General features: G+C 31.9%; 2 protein-coding genes across 2 annotated transcripts; both read right to left on the reverse strand.

Annotated features, from left to right (window-relative positions):
• Positions 1–934: 934 nt before the first annotated feature.
• On the reverse strand, positions 935–5210 carry KAN (Homeodomain-like superfamily protein). The gene is made up of 5 exons (XM_022285883.2): positions 4296–5210; positions 4112–4188; positions 3624–3669; positions 2733–2874; positions 935–1170 (listed from the first exon to the last, which is right to left on the reverse strand). Exons 1-5 carry the CDS (start codon positions 4789–4791, stop codon positions 1164–1166), a joined length of 768 nt encoding a protein of 255 aa, XP_022141575.1. The 5' UTR covers positions 4792–5210; the 3' UTR covers positions 935–1163.
• An 8671-nt stretch (positions 5211–13881) lies between these two features.
• LOC111011773 (voltage-dependent L-type calcium channel subunit) lies at positions 13882–16481 on the reverse strand. Its single transcript, XM_022285662.2, has 3 exons — positions 16090–16481; positions 14720–14957; positions 13882–14222 (listed from the first exon to the last, which is right to left on the reverse strand). The coding sequence occupies exons 1-3, from the start codon at positions 16390–16392 to the stop codon at positions 14092–14094; spliced, it is 672 nt and encodes a 223-aa protein (XP_022141354.1). The 5' UTR covers positions 16393–16481; the 3' UTR covers positions 13882–14091.
• Positions 16482–18094: the final 1613 nt, after the last annotated feature.

Here is an 18094-nt window from a genome sequence, read left to right on the forward strand (position 1 = left end):
AAAAGCTTATGTTAGAAGCTTTCCTATGGTACTTTATTCAGGATGTGCAACAATACGGTCATCTCTCAACCGTGTATAGAGAATTCCTTTATCATTCCCTTGGCAAATAACACAAATGAAATCGCTTCCTTGACCGCCCATCTTATGAGTCCATTCTTGTCACTTCTCTTGAAGCAATAACACGTTGATCTAGTCGCCATCGGAGCCACAAAAAAACAATCTAAATTTATTCTTTTCTGACGATAAGCTCCAATTGCATCATAGCTCCCCCTATCTCTAATGAAAAATGAGTGGGACCGACAAACTGGAAAAACAGCTATAGCTATCGATACCATATTAAACCAAAAGCAAATGAACTCAAGGGCCATCTCTGAGAGTGAGACATTGTATTGTATCTATGTAGCGATTGGACAGAAATGCTCAACTGTAGCACAATTAGTTCAAATTCTTTCAGAAGGAGGGGGTTGTACAGCAGGAGAGCTGGAGCTGCCTCTGCCGGTGTCGTCGGCCTACTAGCCGATGCTAGACTTTGAGCCTCCGAGCCCGCACATTCCATTTAGCCTCGTCATGTCTACTATCACTAGTTATTTCGGTTTTTTACTAGTAGTTTTAACTATAACCTCAACTTTATTTATCGGTCTGAATAAGATACGACTTATTTGATTGAAATTAATTGAATGCACAATTCAATCCAACTAATCTTGCTTTGAAAATTGAAAGAGCCACAGGTTTATCTCTCCATCGAATCAAATTAGCCAAAGGTGTGTGTTCGTGAGCCCATGCTAAAGTTTCAATCAATTCTTACCCCGATAGAACAACTATTACCAAAGGATTTAAAATACTGCAAATTAAGCTCAAAAGATCTCAAATTAAATCACATGCAACATGCAAAAAATACCTATAGTACGTCATGAAACACTTAATAAGCTTCTCCTATGATAACCCTTAAACTTTTATTTATATGTAATTCAATGAGATATTTATACTTAATATTAAATTTAAGTACATAATTGAAAAGAAAGAAAGTGAAAAAAACACTAAAGCATACATCTCCTTGAGCAAGCCAATCAGATATATATATCATCTGCCTAATGCCATCTCTAAATTAGGTTTGTAGCAATCAAACTACAACTCTTCATAAGAGCTTCTGATATGAGCTGAATTTAGTCCCTACATGTATACAAAAATTCATTAAGATCAACTGCCTTTATACTATATTGGATTGGTTATAATATAATATGCATCCATGGAAACTTCTCAAGTGTTTGGTATTTCAAATGCAACACTTATAAACCGTTACGTATAATAACATATAACGGTTAAAATATAATACCTAGCCTTTGTAATTTTAGTTCTTATGATGTCTTCATTTAAATTACATGTCTGGATAAAAAATGATAAAATAGTATTTTCATTTATGTTTTGGAACAAATTGTAAACGAAAGCAAGAAATTTGTTTTTATTGTTTTCAAAATTTCTATACAATTTTGAAGATGTTTCTAAAAACATAAAAAATAAGAAACGTAAATAGTTGTCAAATGGTTAGATTTCTTAATAAGTTGAAAACAATAAATAAGAAACGGAAACATTATCAAACGAACCTTAAATATACACAAATCTTAAAATTTATGACTAAAATAAAATGTTCAAAAGTTAATGTACTAAAGTAATAGCATAAAAGTTGAAGCCAACGTGAGCATAGCTCGTAATTGACATCATTCCGTCTCTTAAGGTTAAGGTTGAATCCCGGTATCCCAATTTATTGTATTAAAAAAAAAGTATGAAAGTTCAAAATTTAAACTTAAAACATAAATCTTTTGAAACTTAAACTTAAAACATAAATCTTTTGAGAACCTAAAAAGTAGGAAGGAAGCCTTAGTTTGCTTTTCCAGGGTTGTAACTGTTCTTTTAGGGCATTTGATAGCCACGTTTGAGTGATGGAAGCACAAACAAAATCTTCGAGAAAAGAAGAGAGAAACTGAAGAAAAAAGCAAAACCCAAATAGAAAATATGAAAAAAGGAAAAAAAAAAAAAGGACAATAAAGCTTCAATTCTTCCTCTTCTTCTGCTTCTTCTTTGCAGAAACCAAAGCAGAGGATTTTTCATAACGTAAACACGAGGCTATGGCGTCAAAATCTATGCTTCTTTTCTTTGTGTTGTCAGAAAGATCAATTCTTTGGATTTTGTTTCACCTTTGATCAACAAACTCATCAAAAATCTTTTCTTTTTTTTTTTCTCGGAAAAGAGATACCAAAATCATTTCATTCGATTTGTGAGAAAGATAAAAAAAGGAGGCTAAATGAAACACTTCAATTAAGTGAAATGGAATGGAGGGAAGCTAAGACTTTTATATGATCAAAACCCTTTTATTTTAAACTCTTTGAATAATCCCTTTAAAAGCAGGAGTCTCGGGGCGGAGCGGAAATGGAGATGACTTCTCAATCCCCATCCCTACTCCCATTTATTTTTCATTCCCACGAAATTTTTTGAAGATGAAGGCGAGTTTTCATTTTCCATTAAATGTTAAAGATTCCATAGGAAGGTTTATAATAGACACGAACTACTTTTCTAGATGACACCTCATGATTATTTATAAGAAACTCTTAAATTTTCTAGGAATGTCTATAAATTCATACAACAATTAACAAATCTTTAATTTTATATTTCACTGTTCAAATCATCAAGGAAAGCATAGTAATTAGGAATTGTATGATTATTATTTTTTAATTTACCTCGTGGAATTCATTGAGGAAAGGGGACTATTAGAGGAAACATAGCTCGAAAAGAGTTGAAGGCTTCCATCCATGGCTGCACTCCTCATCGAGATCGACAAGACATCGTCCTCCGGAGACTCGGAGCTACCCTCTGACCCACCTTTAAACATAATTCTAACATTTTTTAGCGTTAATTTCTAAACTTTAGAGGGTAACAATTTTTAGTTTATGTACTCTCAAATGGGTAACAATTTAGTCGCTGAACTTTACTATTTTAGTAATTAACTTAGCCTCTCAAGTTTAAAGTTTGTAAAACCAAATGTCATTAAAAATATCGACAAAATTAAATTTAATGTGGACTCTTATTATATAATTAACTTAGCCTCTCAAGTTTAAAGTTTGTAAAACCAAATGTCATTAAAAATATCGACAAAATTAAATTTAGTGTGGACTCTTATTATATATAGCAATTTAGTATTATAATTTATAAACATGTTTATCGATCTATTGATCTATACATAGAAACCTTATCAAATAATCTTAATAACAGTTTTCATGATTGGGACTAGTTTGTTACAAAACTTTAAACTACATCGACTAAATTGTTAATTATCTTATAGTCCACTAACTATAAATTTGTTACTCGTTTGAAAATATAGAGATTAAATCGTTATAAACTAAAATTCAACTCTGAAATTTAGGAGTGTAAATTTAAAACCGATGGGAAGATACTATTCATGCGTTAATAACAGACGTACAAGGTACATATGTCCTATAACTTAGGACTTTGCTAGGGAAAATGGACATATATAAATTTCGTAGGTAATTTTAATTAAAAAAAAAAGAAGAAAAAAAAAAGGATAAGGCTGATAAAAGAAAAGGGTAAAGGATAAGCCAACTGATAATTACCTGGAGAAACTGCAGGCTTGTCGGTTGTCTTGTGAGCCCGAAACATCTACTCAAAAAGTCATTGAAAAATTTTTATATTAATTATTATTATATATAAGTTGTTAACTGAAAAAAAGAAAAAAGAGAGAGCTTGGAAATTCAAAGTGTTGAAAGCATTATTATAATATACATTATATTCATGTAGAAAGTTGAGTTATGATTATGATAATGATTTGATTTGATTTGTATTGTTTTTATTTACTGCATAGTTTATTTGGAAAAAGGGTCCAAATTTTTAGGCAGTGTAATTTACATAGTGCATTATTGATCTGAAAATGGTGAACAATCTCTCTCTCTCAGTTAGGGTTTACTGTGTAAGAAGGTACAGACATTTATTATGCATTCAGAAATCTATATGTTTTGACATACCAAATTTTCACTACATCCAATTCAAATTTTCGTATTTGTGATGTAATATTAAAAAAGAAAAAAAAAAGTTAAAAAAGAACCTGTAAATGGCTTTTAACATGAGCTAAGGTTAGGTCCTTCACATCCATGAGCTCTAGAACGGATTTAGGGGTAGCTCCTGAAAGAACACAAAACACCCAAATCAATAATAATTAAGCAATTGAGAAGGAAAAGAAAAAAGCTTTGAAAGTTAAAAGTATGGTTATGGAAGTTCAAAACCCCTACTTTCATGGCCACCAAGAAGCTCCACAGCATGAACAAACTGAGCGTGGAGGCTGGTCGTCCACCGCATCCTCGGCGCCCTCGCGCATCGCCCTCTCGCCACGGTTGGCCGGGCGGAATCGAGCTGGTACCGGAGATACGGTGGCGAGGCGAAGCCGAAGACCTTCAAGCACGAGGTTGAAGAGGAGGAGGAGGAGAAAGAAGGTTTGGGATGATGAATTGGGAAGCCATTAATGGGTCTAAAGAGGCCATGATGATCCAAAAGCCAAACCCCATTATTTTTCTGATTGAATTTAGAGGTGAAATTATGATGAGATGGAAGATGATGAAGATGATGATCAGCCCCAGTTCCATGGGAGCTGATCTCAATAGCAGTGGAATTGTTATTGGGTGGACTAATTTGAAGAGAGAGATCAAGAGATGGGGTTGAAGAAGAAGAAGAAGAAGAAGAAGAAGAAGAAGATTTTTCAATATTTATAAACCTTCCAACATTGGGCATCTTTTAACTATTATTATTATCCAGTACTTACAAATACTGAAAGGAAGAGATTTTGGTAAACAGAAAAAAGCAACCAATCATTCAAAAATTGCAAGGAGATTCAGATAGAGGAAGAGATCAGATTTCAGTTGGATTTGTGTTATGGAAGAAGTTCTTGCAAAAAGCAAATTAAAGAAGAGAAAGGTTTTTGGAGAGAGAGAGGAGAAGAAAAAATGGTGTTCAATTGGTCTTCTTCAGCAGAGACATGCAGAGATTTAGAGAATAAAGAAGGGAATAAAGGAAAAGGCAAAGAAGTTTGAGTTTTTTTTTTTTCTTTTTTTCTTCCTTCAGTGAGACAGATGAGGAATGAGCTGAAGAGAAAGGTAATAAATGGGGGGAGAGAATGGGCGAGGAAAATTTCTAGTACTGTGATAGTATATAGATCCGGATTATTAACTCCTTTCATTCACGCAAGAATCCATACAATTGTTAAAATTAGGATAGAGTAGTTGTTAATAGTGAATAAAAGTTTACACGAATTGGTACTAGGGAAGCGACTTGGGTCAAACCACCCGAATCAAATCAATTGGGTCGGACCATCCAACCAGACCAGATATGAGTTAGTCCACCTAAACTAATTCAGGAAACTTCTTCTATAAATAAGAGACTCCGGAGGGGAGATATGCTCTCACAATCCTATTTCACTACATTGTTAATTAAGTTTAGCATGACACTGGTGTGCGGCCATGACCAAAATTCATAGTATGAACAAAATAGGTACTACGGGAGTATTATAATTTTTTTTTCTTTTTCATTTTTTCGGGAATGGAAATGGAGGTAGGAAATGGGGAGAGTATATATTTGGAAGGAAAATGACAGTGGAAGATGAGGCACTAGGGCCTTGGTCGTATTCCGTGTGCTCAACAAATCCAAAGGGAAATTAATGGTTCAATTTGGCAGTTTGCTTCTATAATTAATGTGCGTGTGAACGTGGGACATGTTTTGCAGGTCTTATTCACCTTACCCCATCATGGAGGATTAATTTTTGTAACAAAATTGCATTATTTTGGAATAATTAAGACCAAGGACATTTAAATACCTGAATTATTTGGCATTATCATTGCTAGTTATATATGCATATATGAAAAAATATATATATGGTAAAAATTATAAGCTGGCGACTTGAGCATAGTTGATCAATTCATCAACGTATTTAGAACTTTAATCAAAATTAAGGCAAGCAAATCTGAAACATATTGTTGAACCCAAACAATATAGGTATTAAAAAAGAATATGAAAAAGCGTATACTATATATATATCAATAAATAAAGTGATTAAATTCTCATTGTTTTTTCAAGGACAAGTGTAATAGTATGTGTGGGAAACGTTATGAGTGAAATAAAACAAACCCAAGTGTACTCAAAAAAGAAAAAGTCAAACTACGGCAAGCCAAACTCGGATATTAAGCAGCCTCCCGAGACTTAAGAAGCAGACTCGGTTCAAGGATCAAGGACTAAGGCCTACAGGCAACTAGCCCATAGGTCGGTTTGTCGGCTCGACGAAGCTACAAAGCCGACCCTTAGCCGGCTGTTCGGCTTGACCAAGCCACTAGGTCGACTCTTGGCCAGATGATCGGCTCAGCCAATTATATATGCTGAGCCAAGGCTAACCAGTCCATGGCCGACCAGCCTAGCCCAGTAATTTGGTTGTTCAACCCGATTCGACTCTCGAACTTCATTCCGATTCGAAGATTACCCGAAGCCCAATGACTCTAAAGAAAAATGTCCCGATAAAGCCTAATTATTCAAAAAGAAGATGATGTTCTAATTAGGACAGGATATTCTATATATCTTATCTAGGGAATTCAGGAGGAGTTCGTAGTAATTTGAGGAGAAGATATCACACTGTCCTTAGGTTTTCTCCTCTATATATAAATAGAGGGAAAATATTCATAATATAGTGGTATGCTTCATAACCCGTTGCTACGCTTCACACAAAACCTAAATTGTGACTAGGCAATGTGTATGCACCACACAAGTGTGTAATATTTCTATTTTATAGATTTTGTCGAATTCTTTTATATTCTAGAAGATTGGTATAAATTTTGTAATTCTAATAGGCTAAATTTATGCATCAATAGTAAATATCTTTGCTATATTTGCAAATATGACGTAATCTCATATAACGAACGACTATCACTGATAGATGACAACTATTTTACTAATAGATGTATAGAAAATTGTATCATTTTTTTAAACAATGTACTGTTATCCTTGATTAGGTAAATCACCAATAAAATGCAAAAATATATGAGTAGAATTTTTTTTTATCATCGTTGAATAATCTAATTATTTTGTGAAACACGAGCCTAACCTAATTAATCAAATATAATTTACCTCTCCATGAAGTCTTTCATTTTGAATAAGTTGTTGATGGAGAGCATGAAAAGAGTAAAAAGCAAAATAAATATGATCCACAAAAGGTTTTATGTGGAAAAAAAGTCAGACATTAACTTACCTATATACCCTAAGCTCAAACAAAAAGGAATTTGTACGGAAACTGGGTTACATTTAAGTCTATACCCACGTGTTACCATCGAGTTACATTTTGATGATTCATTTACGTACGTTCAATTCTCGATATCGTATATATTTCGCTACGTTCATCATAGATGTGAGAGCTAAACTACTTATTTCTTAGAATTGTTACGAATAATTAATACGATAAGAATGTTCTGCTTCTACATCCCAAAATTAAGTGGGGATAGTGAAATTCGTTGGGAGTTATGAATGGATCATCAAATCAATTGTACTAATTTATGTTATGTTGATGCTACTCAAATAACTATATATATATATATATGTAGAGCATACGTGCAAGTACAAACTCCCACTTCAATTAGATAGGTTGTGTGTGGTCTATATTGTTCTCTTTTGAAAATTAAGCTCACGTATTTGAATGTTGCGGGAAATAATAGGAAATATCGCAAATATTCCTCTCTTTCACACACTATTAATTAAAAACGATTGGAATTATGAACTTTCACAATCGTCTATCTTATCGTATTTGAAAATTTTTCCTTCTAATGTGAATGTGTGGATGCTAGCATCTTTAAGGTCTAATTTGTAGTGGAAATTATATTTAGGTGAAGTCGTGAGATTTTTTTAAAATGTGTTGAAAATTCCAAGTATGAGATCATTTTGAAAACGTCTATCTTATCGCATGTTTGGAATCTCACATATGAAGTATAGAATTTTTTAACTATACAGATTTTATATATTCTTTCATGCCTAATTACTTTGTGCCCGTTATAACTACCATTAATAAAAATTATGGGGTACTAAAATTTCTAAACTTTGATAGTGTTAAATATTTTATTTTTATGTAGTATTGTCTTTAGCGCTTCTTTTTTAGTTCAAGATGTTTGGAATAGTAATAAGTGTTTTATCTATTTAACTATGTTAAAATAGACTAATCCTATTTAGGCTCCCTTTAGGATGGGGATTGGTGAAATTTGTCTATTGCATTTAAGATGAAATATTATTTTATTTTTATTAGGTAGTTTAAGGATTTTTTTTTTTTTAGATAAGGATTATTCATATAGATTCAACCATGTAAATAGGTATTTGATGTGAATTAGGAATTTAATTAGAAATTTCTTTAAAGAATTATTTAATTGAGAAATTATTTTAAATAATGATAATAGAGGGGGAATTGAATTTTGTAAGGATGAGAATTCAAATGGTCCACAAAATATTATATTATTTTTATTAGGTGTGGTTTAAGAATTTTTTCTTTAAATAAGAATTATCTATATAGATTTAACCATATTACTATGTAAATAGAGAATGAGATATATCGTTGGAATTAAACATTTAATTAGAAATTTCTTTTTAAAAATTATTTAAAATAATAATGAGTGGAGAATAATTCCCAATTTGGAACTTGATCCCCACTATTCCCAGGAAATCCTGACAATCCCTGTAAAATTCTTTTTCTTTATTTTTATTATTATCCACGGATTGGCGGCTCTTTGGTCTTTATGTTCCTACACCTAGAAAGTATACGATTTCTGCAAAATTCTCGAAAAATATAGTAGAGAATTTGACCATTATGGGAGTTGAAATGAGGTCGGCCTTGTCTTATGAACGCTCCTATATAACTTGTAATCTTAGGGCTCTTTTACACTCAAATTGACAATCGGTTACCATACTTATTTTCAACCAAAAAATTGTAAGTTCAAATCCTAATCCCATTATGTTGTACTAAAAAAACTATTTTACCTTTGAAAAAAAAAAAAACTCTTTTACAATTCAATAAAATCTAACCTAATACAATAATCTTGAGAGATAATGTGATAAGCTATTTTGGAAACTTATTTTCACAAATGTCCAATATTTACAAATTTTACAATCTTGGATTTCTGAATTTAAAATTTTTTTCAAATGTCAAATTTACCCTTATTTATGACATTTATATTTATTATAATTAGTCTTTTATTTAAATACAAAAGATTAATGTTACAAATTTGATTTTGTAAACATTGTGGAACCTAAATCAATCATTCTCATAATCCCCTAACTTACTCCTTAATATATTGATTTATTATAAAATATTCAATTATTCTCGTAATCCTCAAATTTACTCCTTAATATATTCTACTAAATAATGAAATTTATTACAAAATATTTTTTCATTTCATTATAATTTTTAGTCAAATTTCAATACTATTGTCATTATAACATACACTCCTATGGATATATATATATATATATATATATATATATATTTATTTATTTATTTATCTGGAGATATTAACTATATCCGGATACCTTTTCATTTGGAAATATAAACTATATCCAGCTATAAACTTAAGCAACATACACTTAACAATGGTGATATAAACTATAGTCATTATAACATACACCTATATGGAATAAACGGAGGGCTTGAGTGGTCAACGAGCGGCCGACGACGAAAAAGAAACCTCGGGATAAACGGACGGAAATAATGGACAGGCGACCGGAATCGAAGGAGAAGTTAGACGGACTGTTCCCACGACGAAGAAGAATGGAGACGGCGACTGGAGACAAAAGAACGGACGAAAACAGAACAACAGCGGAAGAAGAAAAGTTGGATGAAGATTTTGGAGATTTGGTATTTTTTACTTTTGGAAAAGTCTAATTAGTCAAAATTTAAGGAATTTAAAATGTGACCTAAGTAACCAATTTTGGATTTTAAAAATTAATTAATATTAAGAGGTAGATACAAAAGGATACACTAGTAAATTGGATAATAGGTACCATCTTAAATGAGATTGTTTTATGACAAAAATGTAAATTTTATACCTTTCATCTTTTTTATGTAATTATAGTGTCTAAATAACATATCAATGTACTAATCCCTAATATGTGGAAAATATGGCAATTAGTATAAAATTAAATTAAATGCTCCTTCCTGTAATTTTTGAACTTTCGATCTCTCTCCCTTTGGACAATTTCATAACTTTACGCGTGGAAATGAATCAAACTTTGAAGAGACGGATCAAAAGTTCTTTCTCCATCTCCACTCTCTTTTAGGTCATTAATTCTCTCCTTGGCTTCATAAAATCATTTTATGAATTATTTGAGTTGGAATAAAAGTTTGAAAAGTTAAAAGTTTTCCTATTAAATGGATTTGATTAGTCAAGGAACACAAAACGAAAATCTAATCCACCCAACTGCGAGTTTAGCTTAACGATAATTAAGACATCATATTATTTCTTAAAGATAGGGGTAGTTAGGTTCGGTATAATTTAATTTTGGTTTTTCAAATATTTTGCATAAATTTATTCTTTTTTCACCCAAAATGCTTCATTATTGATAGAAGCTTTATCCTTATTTTTTATATTGGGGATATCCTTTCCCTCTTCTAGCCGATGTCGGAATATATTCACATCACTGACAATTCTCTCCTCGAACAAATTGCATCATCGAGCCTCAGTCAAATTATTCAACAACTACATTAAGAGTTTTTATTCTTATCTACATTAGTTTCTATTGTAGCTCGAATTTTCGACTCAAAGCAGTCAACTTTCTTATCAAGAGGAGCATTGCAACTCAAAATTAATAGAAAAGAAAGACAAAAAAAAGTAAAATGAAGAAGTAAAATATCAAACAAATTTAGGAGTTTATTATACCTCATTTTCTCCTAGCTCACTATCTAGCTATCTAACCAAAGTTCATTTTTGATACATAACCGATGCCAACAACTCGTCGCACTCTTTAACAAGTCCAACCCTCGACCAAATGATCTATATTTAACTTCATACCGATTAGGAGATTTTGTCTTTCCTTCTATATTATAAATCTTCCTCTCTCTTCTCGTACTCGTCGACGTAGAATTATATATGTTAGCAAATAAGGTTTTTCTTTTGAAAAGTCCAAAAAAAAAAATATATGTATCTACAAACTAAAAATTGTACTACGCATGATTAATAAAATGTCTGCAGATACCTTAAAGATACATCTTCATCCACCTCAAAATACAACGACATATAATAATAAGATGACACGAATCAACCCTACTACTCCAATAATGAAATTATGATTAAAGTAGTCTTTCGGTGAGATTTAACTTTGACTCCAGAGAGGAATTTGAAAACTATGCTCTAAGAGAAAAACTTGTAAGAGGAACTAATTAATTATATCAGAAAGAAAAATTGAAAGAGGAATGAAAGAAAATTATATTAACTTCATCTTCAATTGGGGTTCAAAAAAAAAAACTTTGAAATTCCAAGTTTAGTTCTGATAATAATAATAATAATTGTACAATTAATTTCAACTTTTTTTGTGCTCTAATTTTATGTATCATTCACCTTCCCCTACACAAATTTTCAACAAAAAAATAAATACCAGCAAGAAAAAAATCTCCACTTGTCTTCTTCCTTTAAAAGGAATAAACATATGGTCACTTGGATACTCAATCATTTATTTTCATTTTTGGAATTCTGAAATGGATTTAAATCATTTCAAAATAAAAACCAAAATCACTTGGTTCAAGGAGTATCCCATTGATTGGATTGTTCATTGATTGGAAAATATTGTGTAATAAATGCCACATTATTTGTCTCTTTGGTGGGATCACATTTCTTAGAAGATTTGAGAATATCTATTTGAATGCTAAAGGTCCTAAACTATATACCAATTTTTGACACTTGTGTGTGAGACATAGTCCTTTTCCCCAATTACTTGCATTAAAAGCAAATAGAGATATTGGGTTGAATTTATTACAATGTAAATGATCAAACATGGCCATTTATTGAGTTCTCACATCTTCAAACTTTTTCAATATAAAAAGATTTATTTTTCTTGTGGTTAAAGAGTTGCTAGATTGGTTGAGGATTTTCAACAGCCCATCTCAATCAATGTTTGTAAACTAATTAATTCAAAGAAAAGAGATTACAAAGAGTAAGATATAATTTCGATCATAATTGAATCATGAATGGTAATTTTTTTTTTTTTTTTGTTGAAAACATTTCTAAAACATGCCTATGATTTTATGAATTTTTTGCCTAATTTTATGGGCCGGCTACCTATAATAATGGCCGTCCTCCCACCACCATTACGTACCTCTTAAGGAATATTTGTTAGAGGTTGTATTTTTCTACTTTTTTGAATATTTGTCGCGATGTCACATCATTATTCAATATGAGTAATATTTAGTAAACACTTGATTGAAAAAAATAATAATAATATATACATATATATTATAGATAAAGTTGAGACTTTTAGAAGATTATAGATGATAATCCAAACAAAACAAGTTTTATAATTATTTATTTCCTACTCAAATCCTTCCTATGCAGTGCTCTTACTATCCTAACAACCCTCACTATTTTCTAGCCACTAGCTAGTATTTAGATGTGTTGATTTTGTCCATATACATTAAGGTGGGTTTGAAAAACCTTTTGGAAGAATGAAAAGTGATTTTAACATTTTAAAAATACTTAAAAAGTTGCTTAGGCGTTTCCTTCTTAAACGTTCTTATAAAATAAGTGCTTCACTTGAAAATATTTCTTTACCAATCATCTCATTAGAAAAAATCGAAAAAATCTAACTCTTTTTAACACGATAAGCCTCATTTCAAGTTCGTTTATATGTGATATTTGAAGTTCATTCTTGATTCTACCAAAAAAATAATGTAACCAACGTAAGACTTCTTAGGACTATACACAACCTTAGTCTGGTAAGATCCATCTCATTGTTTCATTGTTGATGTTGTTGCTTTATCCTTCAATATGCTTAATGCAACTTAGGTTAATTATGTCGTGATTTATTAACTCGCTCCTTTTCTCTCATATATTATTTGATGGGATATTTGACCTTATCAATAAGGTTTCTAGAAATTGGAGAAATCAAGAAAATACTTGAAAGTGCGAAACAATATAGCTAACAGTTTTATTCTGCTAAACATATGAGTGAAATTAACACACCCTCCAAACAGAAACTTCTTGTTTTGAACTCTTGCAACGGGGCACAAATTAGAGGTGATCCACCAAAAATTAGTGCCTGAAAATTGGACTATGCTTTGAAGAAACCAACAGACTAGCAAGTAGCAACATATTTAGTTAGAGATGTTTTGCATAATTAGAAATAGTTGATATGTTGGCTTTTAAACTTCTTTTGATTAAAAAAGTACAACCAGAAAAAGGAGCATTCGTGTTTGTTATGTATAATGCTCATCATGTATAAGACATTTGATTCAAAAACAAGGTTCGTATAATTCAAGATCAGTATCAAGATTAAGATTCATCCCTGAGATAGGGTTGAACAAAAATTCCAAAAAATCAACTCGACTGACCATTGGTCGGTCAGCTGGTCTAACCACTAATTCAGTTGGAGTCGGTTCATCAAAACTGATAATCAGGACGAAGAATCGAAACCGACATATAACTTATTTATTAAAAGAAAAGAAAAACTCGTACAAACTATACATTAAATTTTCATCTTAGTCCTTTTAATTTTTCACAATTACTGTACATAGTAGAAGAAGCTTAAAGTTGGTATTTTACTTAAATTATGATAATATTTCTCGGAAGCTCCATCTTTCAATATTGATACTTCCATCACTAACAAAGGAACACATAAAATAGTATTATTTATAATGCAACTTAAAACTCAAACTTTTAAAGGAATATTTACATAACAAATACACGTTAAGAACACACTACCTAGGCCTTCAAACTCAACACAACGTATGCAGCAGATCTTCCAAAAAGTTTCAAGCAATAACAAATCTCAACTTGCAGCATTCATTTAATTCCTTATCTATAAGATTACCTAGTCTTTGTGAGCACGCCTAGCATAAGAAAATGCCGAAATTGCTGAACTGCTTGCGCTCAATGACTGCTTAGCAAAGCCAAAACTTCTCCGTACTGCCAGCCAAACCACACAGAAGAACCCAATCCAACCTGAATTTTCAGAGCAAGGAAATAAATTTAAACAGTGCATAATTGCCACAAGGTTTAATCCTCCTATGAAGAGGAACAAAAACAGTGGGAATTGTAGAATTATAAAAGCCATATAATTGATTAGTGTATGGCATGCTGTGCTTACGCCGAGATTGATTGACATAGCATGAAACCTATTATTCTGATAGCACCGTGGAGAGCAAAGTCCACAAACTACCTAATTAGGAATTGAAGGCAAAAATTCTTTGGTGGAAACCATCCAAATTGTTTGGTAGAGCAGCGACATGAGTCTTAAACTTTCGTAATACCCTCAATGAAAGAGAGAGCAGAAACAAGCTAGAAAGCTGAACACATCGATGCAGATATTTGAACTACATACTCATTTTTTCCTTGAGAAACCCAGACCATGTCAAACCAGTACGTAGAGATTCATGTTAATACAATATAGAGATTTTCAAGGAATATAATTTAGATAAGTGTCTATGTATAGTTGTTACCTGTGGCAACCAACACTGCTACAATTGCAGAGAATGTTGCAGTGGATATAACAAACACAGCAACTGTTAAGGCTCCGATGTATACAGCCGTTACACAGGCAAAGAAAAGAGCCAAGAAGCCTCCAACTGCAGCCAAGGAAACGAGAAGAGAAATGATAATGGCATTCAGAGTTGCTGCCAGAAAGAATAGCAGAAAGATGAGCAATCCCGTCAATGCAAGAAGAGCAATAGTCCCAACCTGCAGCAATTCCAAATGTTTAACAATTTAAAGGGGTGCTCAGAGGGGGGAGGACTAAAAATGGGCATCAGTCTGCGTTAGTGTGTGGAGGGAATAAGTGCAACGAAAATCTTGCAACAGATCAAAACAAATAAAAGCGTCAAAGGACCAGCATCAAGCATCAGTACCAAACTATTCTAGGAACCTTGGCTTGTGTTTTATATCATTTCAACAGTTGCACCCTCCTTGACTTCCAAGGGTCGACAGAATATTTTCTTCTCTCAATTGTTAATAACACTTCCTATCTTTTTTTTTTTAATACTAATTAATAACACTTCCTATCATTTATTCCTGATTTATCATATTTTTAGATGGTAAAAAAAATCATTAACAGAAGTTTTCAAAGAGGGGGTCGAGCAACCCATAACAATGCCAAAAGGAACAAACAACTCTCAACACACCGCTAATAAGAAACAAGTGAAATCACAAAATAACGTAAGGGAACTTCATATGGATCCAGAAATTTAACAATCTTTCAGAAATGGTCTCCAACTATAAAAGTATCTATGAAGATCCTATATCTATCTCACACGAAACCTAACATTTGTCACAAGTTCAGGAATCATAACGTTAACGTTTACGTTAATGAAATCTCTATTTTCCAACAACAAACTGCCAATCTCACTTCAAATGTTGGGTGGACAATGTTTCACATTTGTGGGCTGAAATGAGTTACAATAGACAGACTGAAGGCTTTTTTGGTTCAGCTACAAATATGTGCACAACAAAGTAAGACTATTGGCAAATGGATCGAAACAAAATGATGGAAATCTTTTCTCCAATCATCAAAAACACTACCACTAGAGTCCTCTCCGAAGTCGTTTGCTTAGGTCAGGAATTGTTATAACTAGATTAAAAGACTAGTCTCTAGCAGATCAAGACAAATAACATTAGTTACCACGAAAATGAATTCCTATTAAGAAAAAAACCAGTGCAGATCAACCGGAACCTTCAAACATAGATGAACAAACAACAGAGAAGGAATAATTTGAGCAATAAATTCCAAATTTCCAACATTCAAAGTATATAATCCATTCACTATATGAGAAAAAAGCATTGACAATCTCAATTTGGTATCATGTGGAATACTCACGGAGATAACAAGGAGAGCTCGAAGAGGACTGCCCCTGCGAGTCCAGCGAAGAACATCGCGACCTACGTTTCTGCAAGCCTGGCCAACGGCCGGACCATTCTCGGCGACGGAAAGCTTAACACGGTGAAACAGAGAAGTGCCCTTAAATTCATCGGGGAAGAAAATCTCAGCGATCAGACGGCGGAGAGGCTCGTAGACGGTCTGATCCTCACTGCGCACTCCTTTGGAACTGTAACTGACTCCATCTTCTTCCTCAACCGTCACGGCGCCATTCCGGTCATCGGAGTCGTACGGCTCGCCCATTTTCAAGGGCCTCCGGCGAATCTGGTGAATCAATAAATAGTGAGTTGTGAACTGAGTCAATGACTCGGGTGTCGTTTTTCCGATGGATAAGATTATAATACTATATTTGTTGGTTTGTCCACACAAATTACTGGAACTCCACGTTGCACAGGCACGTGTCTCATATCCAATAATATTCTAACACGTTTCGTCTAAGATTTCTATCACTTTCACAGCATGGGATTTAAATTGAATTTTCGTTCATTGTTCATTTTGTTTGTAGTTTCTTTGTTTCGAAAAACAAATTCGGTAACCATTTCAATTTTTTGCCTTTGATTTTAAAATCCTTGGTAAATTTTATAAAAAGGAAAAAAGCCAGATTTTAAAATTCTTTTTTTGTTTTTTTTGAGAATCTCTTTTTTATTCAAATACTTGATTTGTTTTACATATTTTTCTTTAAAAAACTTTTTTTCTCGCTCTAAACTATTTTTCTCCTTAAATTTTAATGTCTAACAAAATTTATTTTTCCTTATCTAAAATATTTCTCTTCCTCTCCAAAGTTTTTTATTTGCATATATTTTTATTTCTTCTTTTTCTATTCTAATATATCACTTTTTTTTATCTGTCTAAATTTTTCTGAACTTTTTTCTTTATCAAATTTTATGTTGTATAACTTTTCTTCTAGTCCATTGATTCTCTAAGAAATATATCTTCATCTTTTCTTTATCTAAATGTATTTTCGTTCAATTTTCTTTACTTTTCTTTCTCCTTCTATCTATTTACGTTATGTAATACATACATTTTGAATTTTTTTTTTCTAATTTGTGTTTCCGTTATAATTTTTCTCTCTCATTCTATTTTTTTCTTTAACGCATTCTTTTCTCTCAACTTTACCCTCTCTAGAATTTTCCATTCTTAACTTTAACTTTTCTCTCACTAATTTGTTTTTCTAACTTTTATCTAACTCTCAAGAGACGGCAACAATTTTTGTAGAGTCAAGTCCTCACTTCAGGAGTGATAATGAATTATCCAACTCACAATCTCTTGGTTAGATATATATGTCAACTATTGTTGAGCTATGTTCGCTTTGACGTGAATAAATATTAATCTAAGTATTTATACGAGTAAATAATAACTGTTTAGTAAAATAAAATAAATTATATATCTTTATTACTTTTTATTTTTAAATTATATAAATATTAAAATTAATTATTAAACCAATAATTTTTCTCATCCTCACCCCCAAATGAGGGCTCTTGCATTTGGGCCTTGATTCCGGAAATAAGAGAACCAGTTGGAGATGAGAATTAAAAAATTTGTGGGAGAGGACATCCTCACTCCTACCTTCACATTGTTGTCACCTCTAATATTTTATATAGGTTTTTCTATCTCTAATATATATTTTAATTTTATAATTTTTAAAAATAGAAAATAATAGATGACTATAAAACATATGTTTGGTTTTCAGTTTTCACATGTATATTATTTTTGTTTTTTAAAAAAACATAAAACAAAAAACAAATCCAACTTTAATCCATCTCATGAACAAAAGACGAATATTAAGTAAATGAATTTAAATTTCATGGGTTTAAAAATTAAATTATTATATGAGTCAATTTCCATGAGTTTAAAAATTAAATTATTATATGAGTCAATTCCAAGTCGATCAAACTTTAGTTCATCGAATTAAACCCAATCAACTTATATTTGAGTTGTTGGACCA

Source organism: Momordica charantia (genome assembly GCF_013281855.1).
Source record: "Momordica charantia cultivar OHB3-1 chromosome 4 unlocalized genomic scaffold, Mcharantia_2.0 BLBB01000004.1, whole genome shotgun sequence".
Lineage (NCBI taxonomy): Eukaryota > Viridiplantae > Streptophyta > Magnoliopsida > Cucurbitales > Cucurbitaceae > Momordica > Momordica charantia.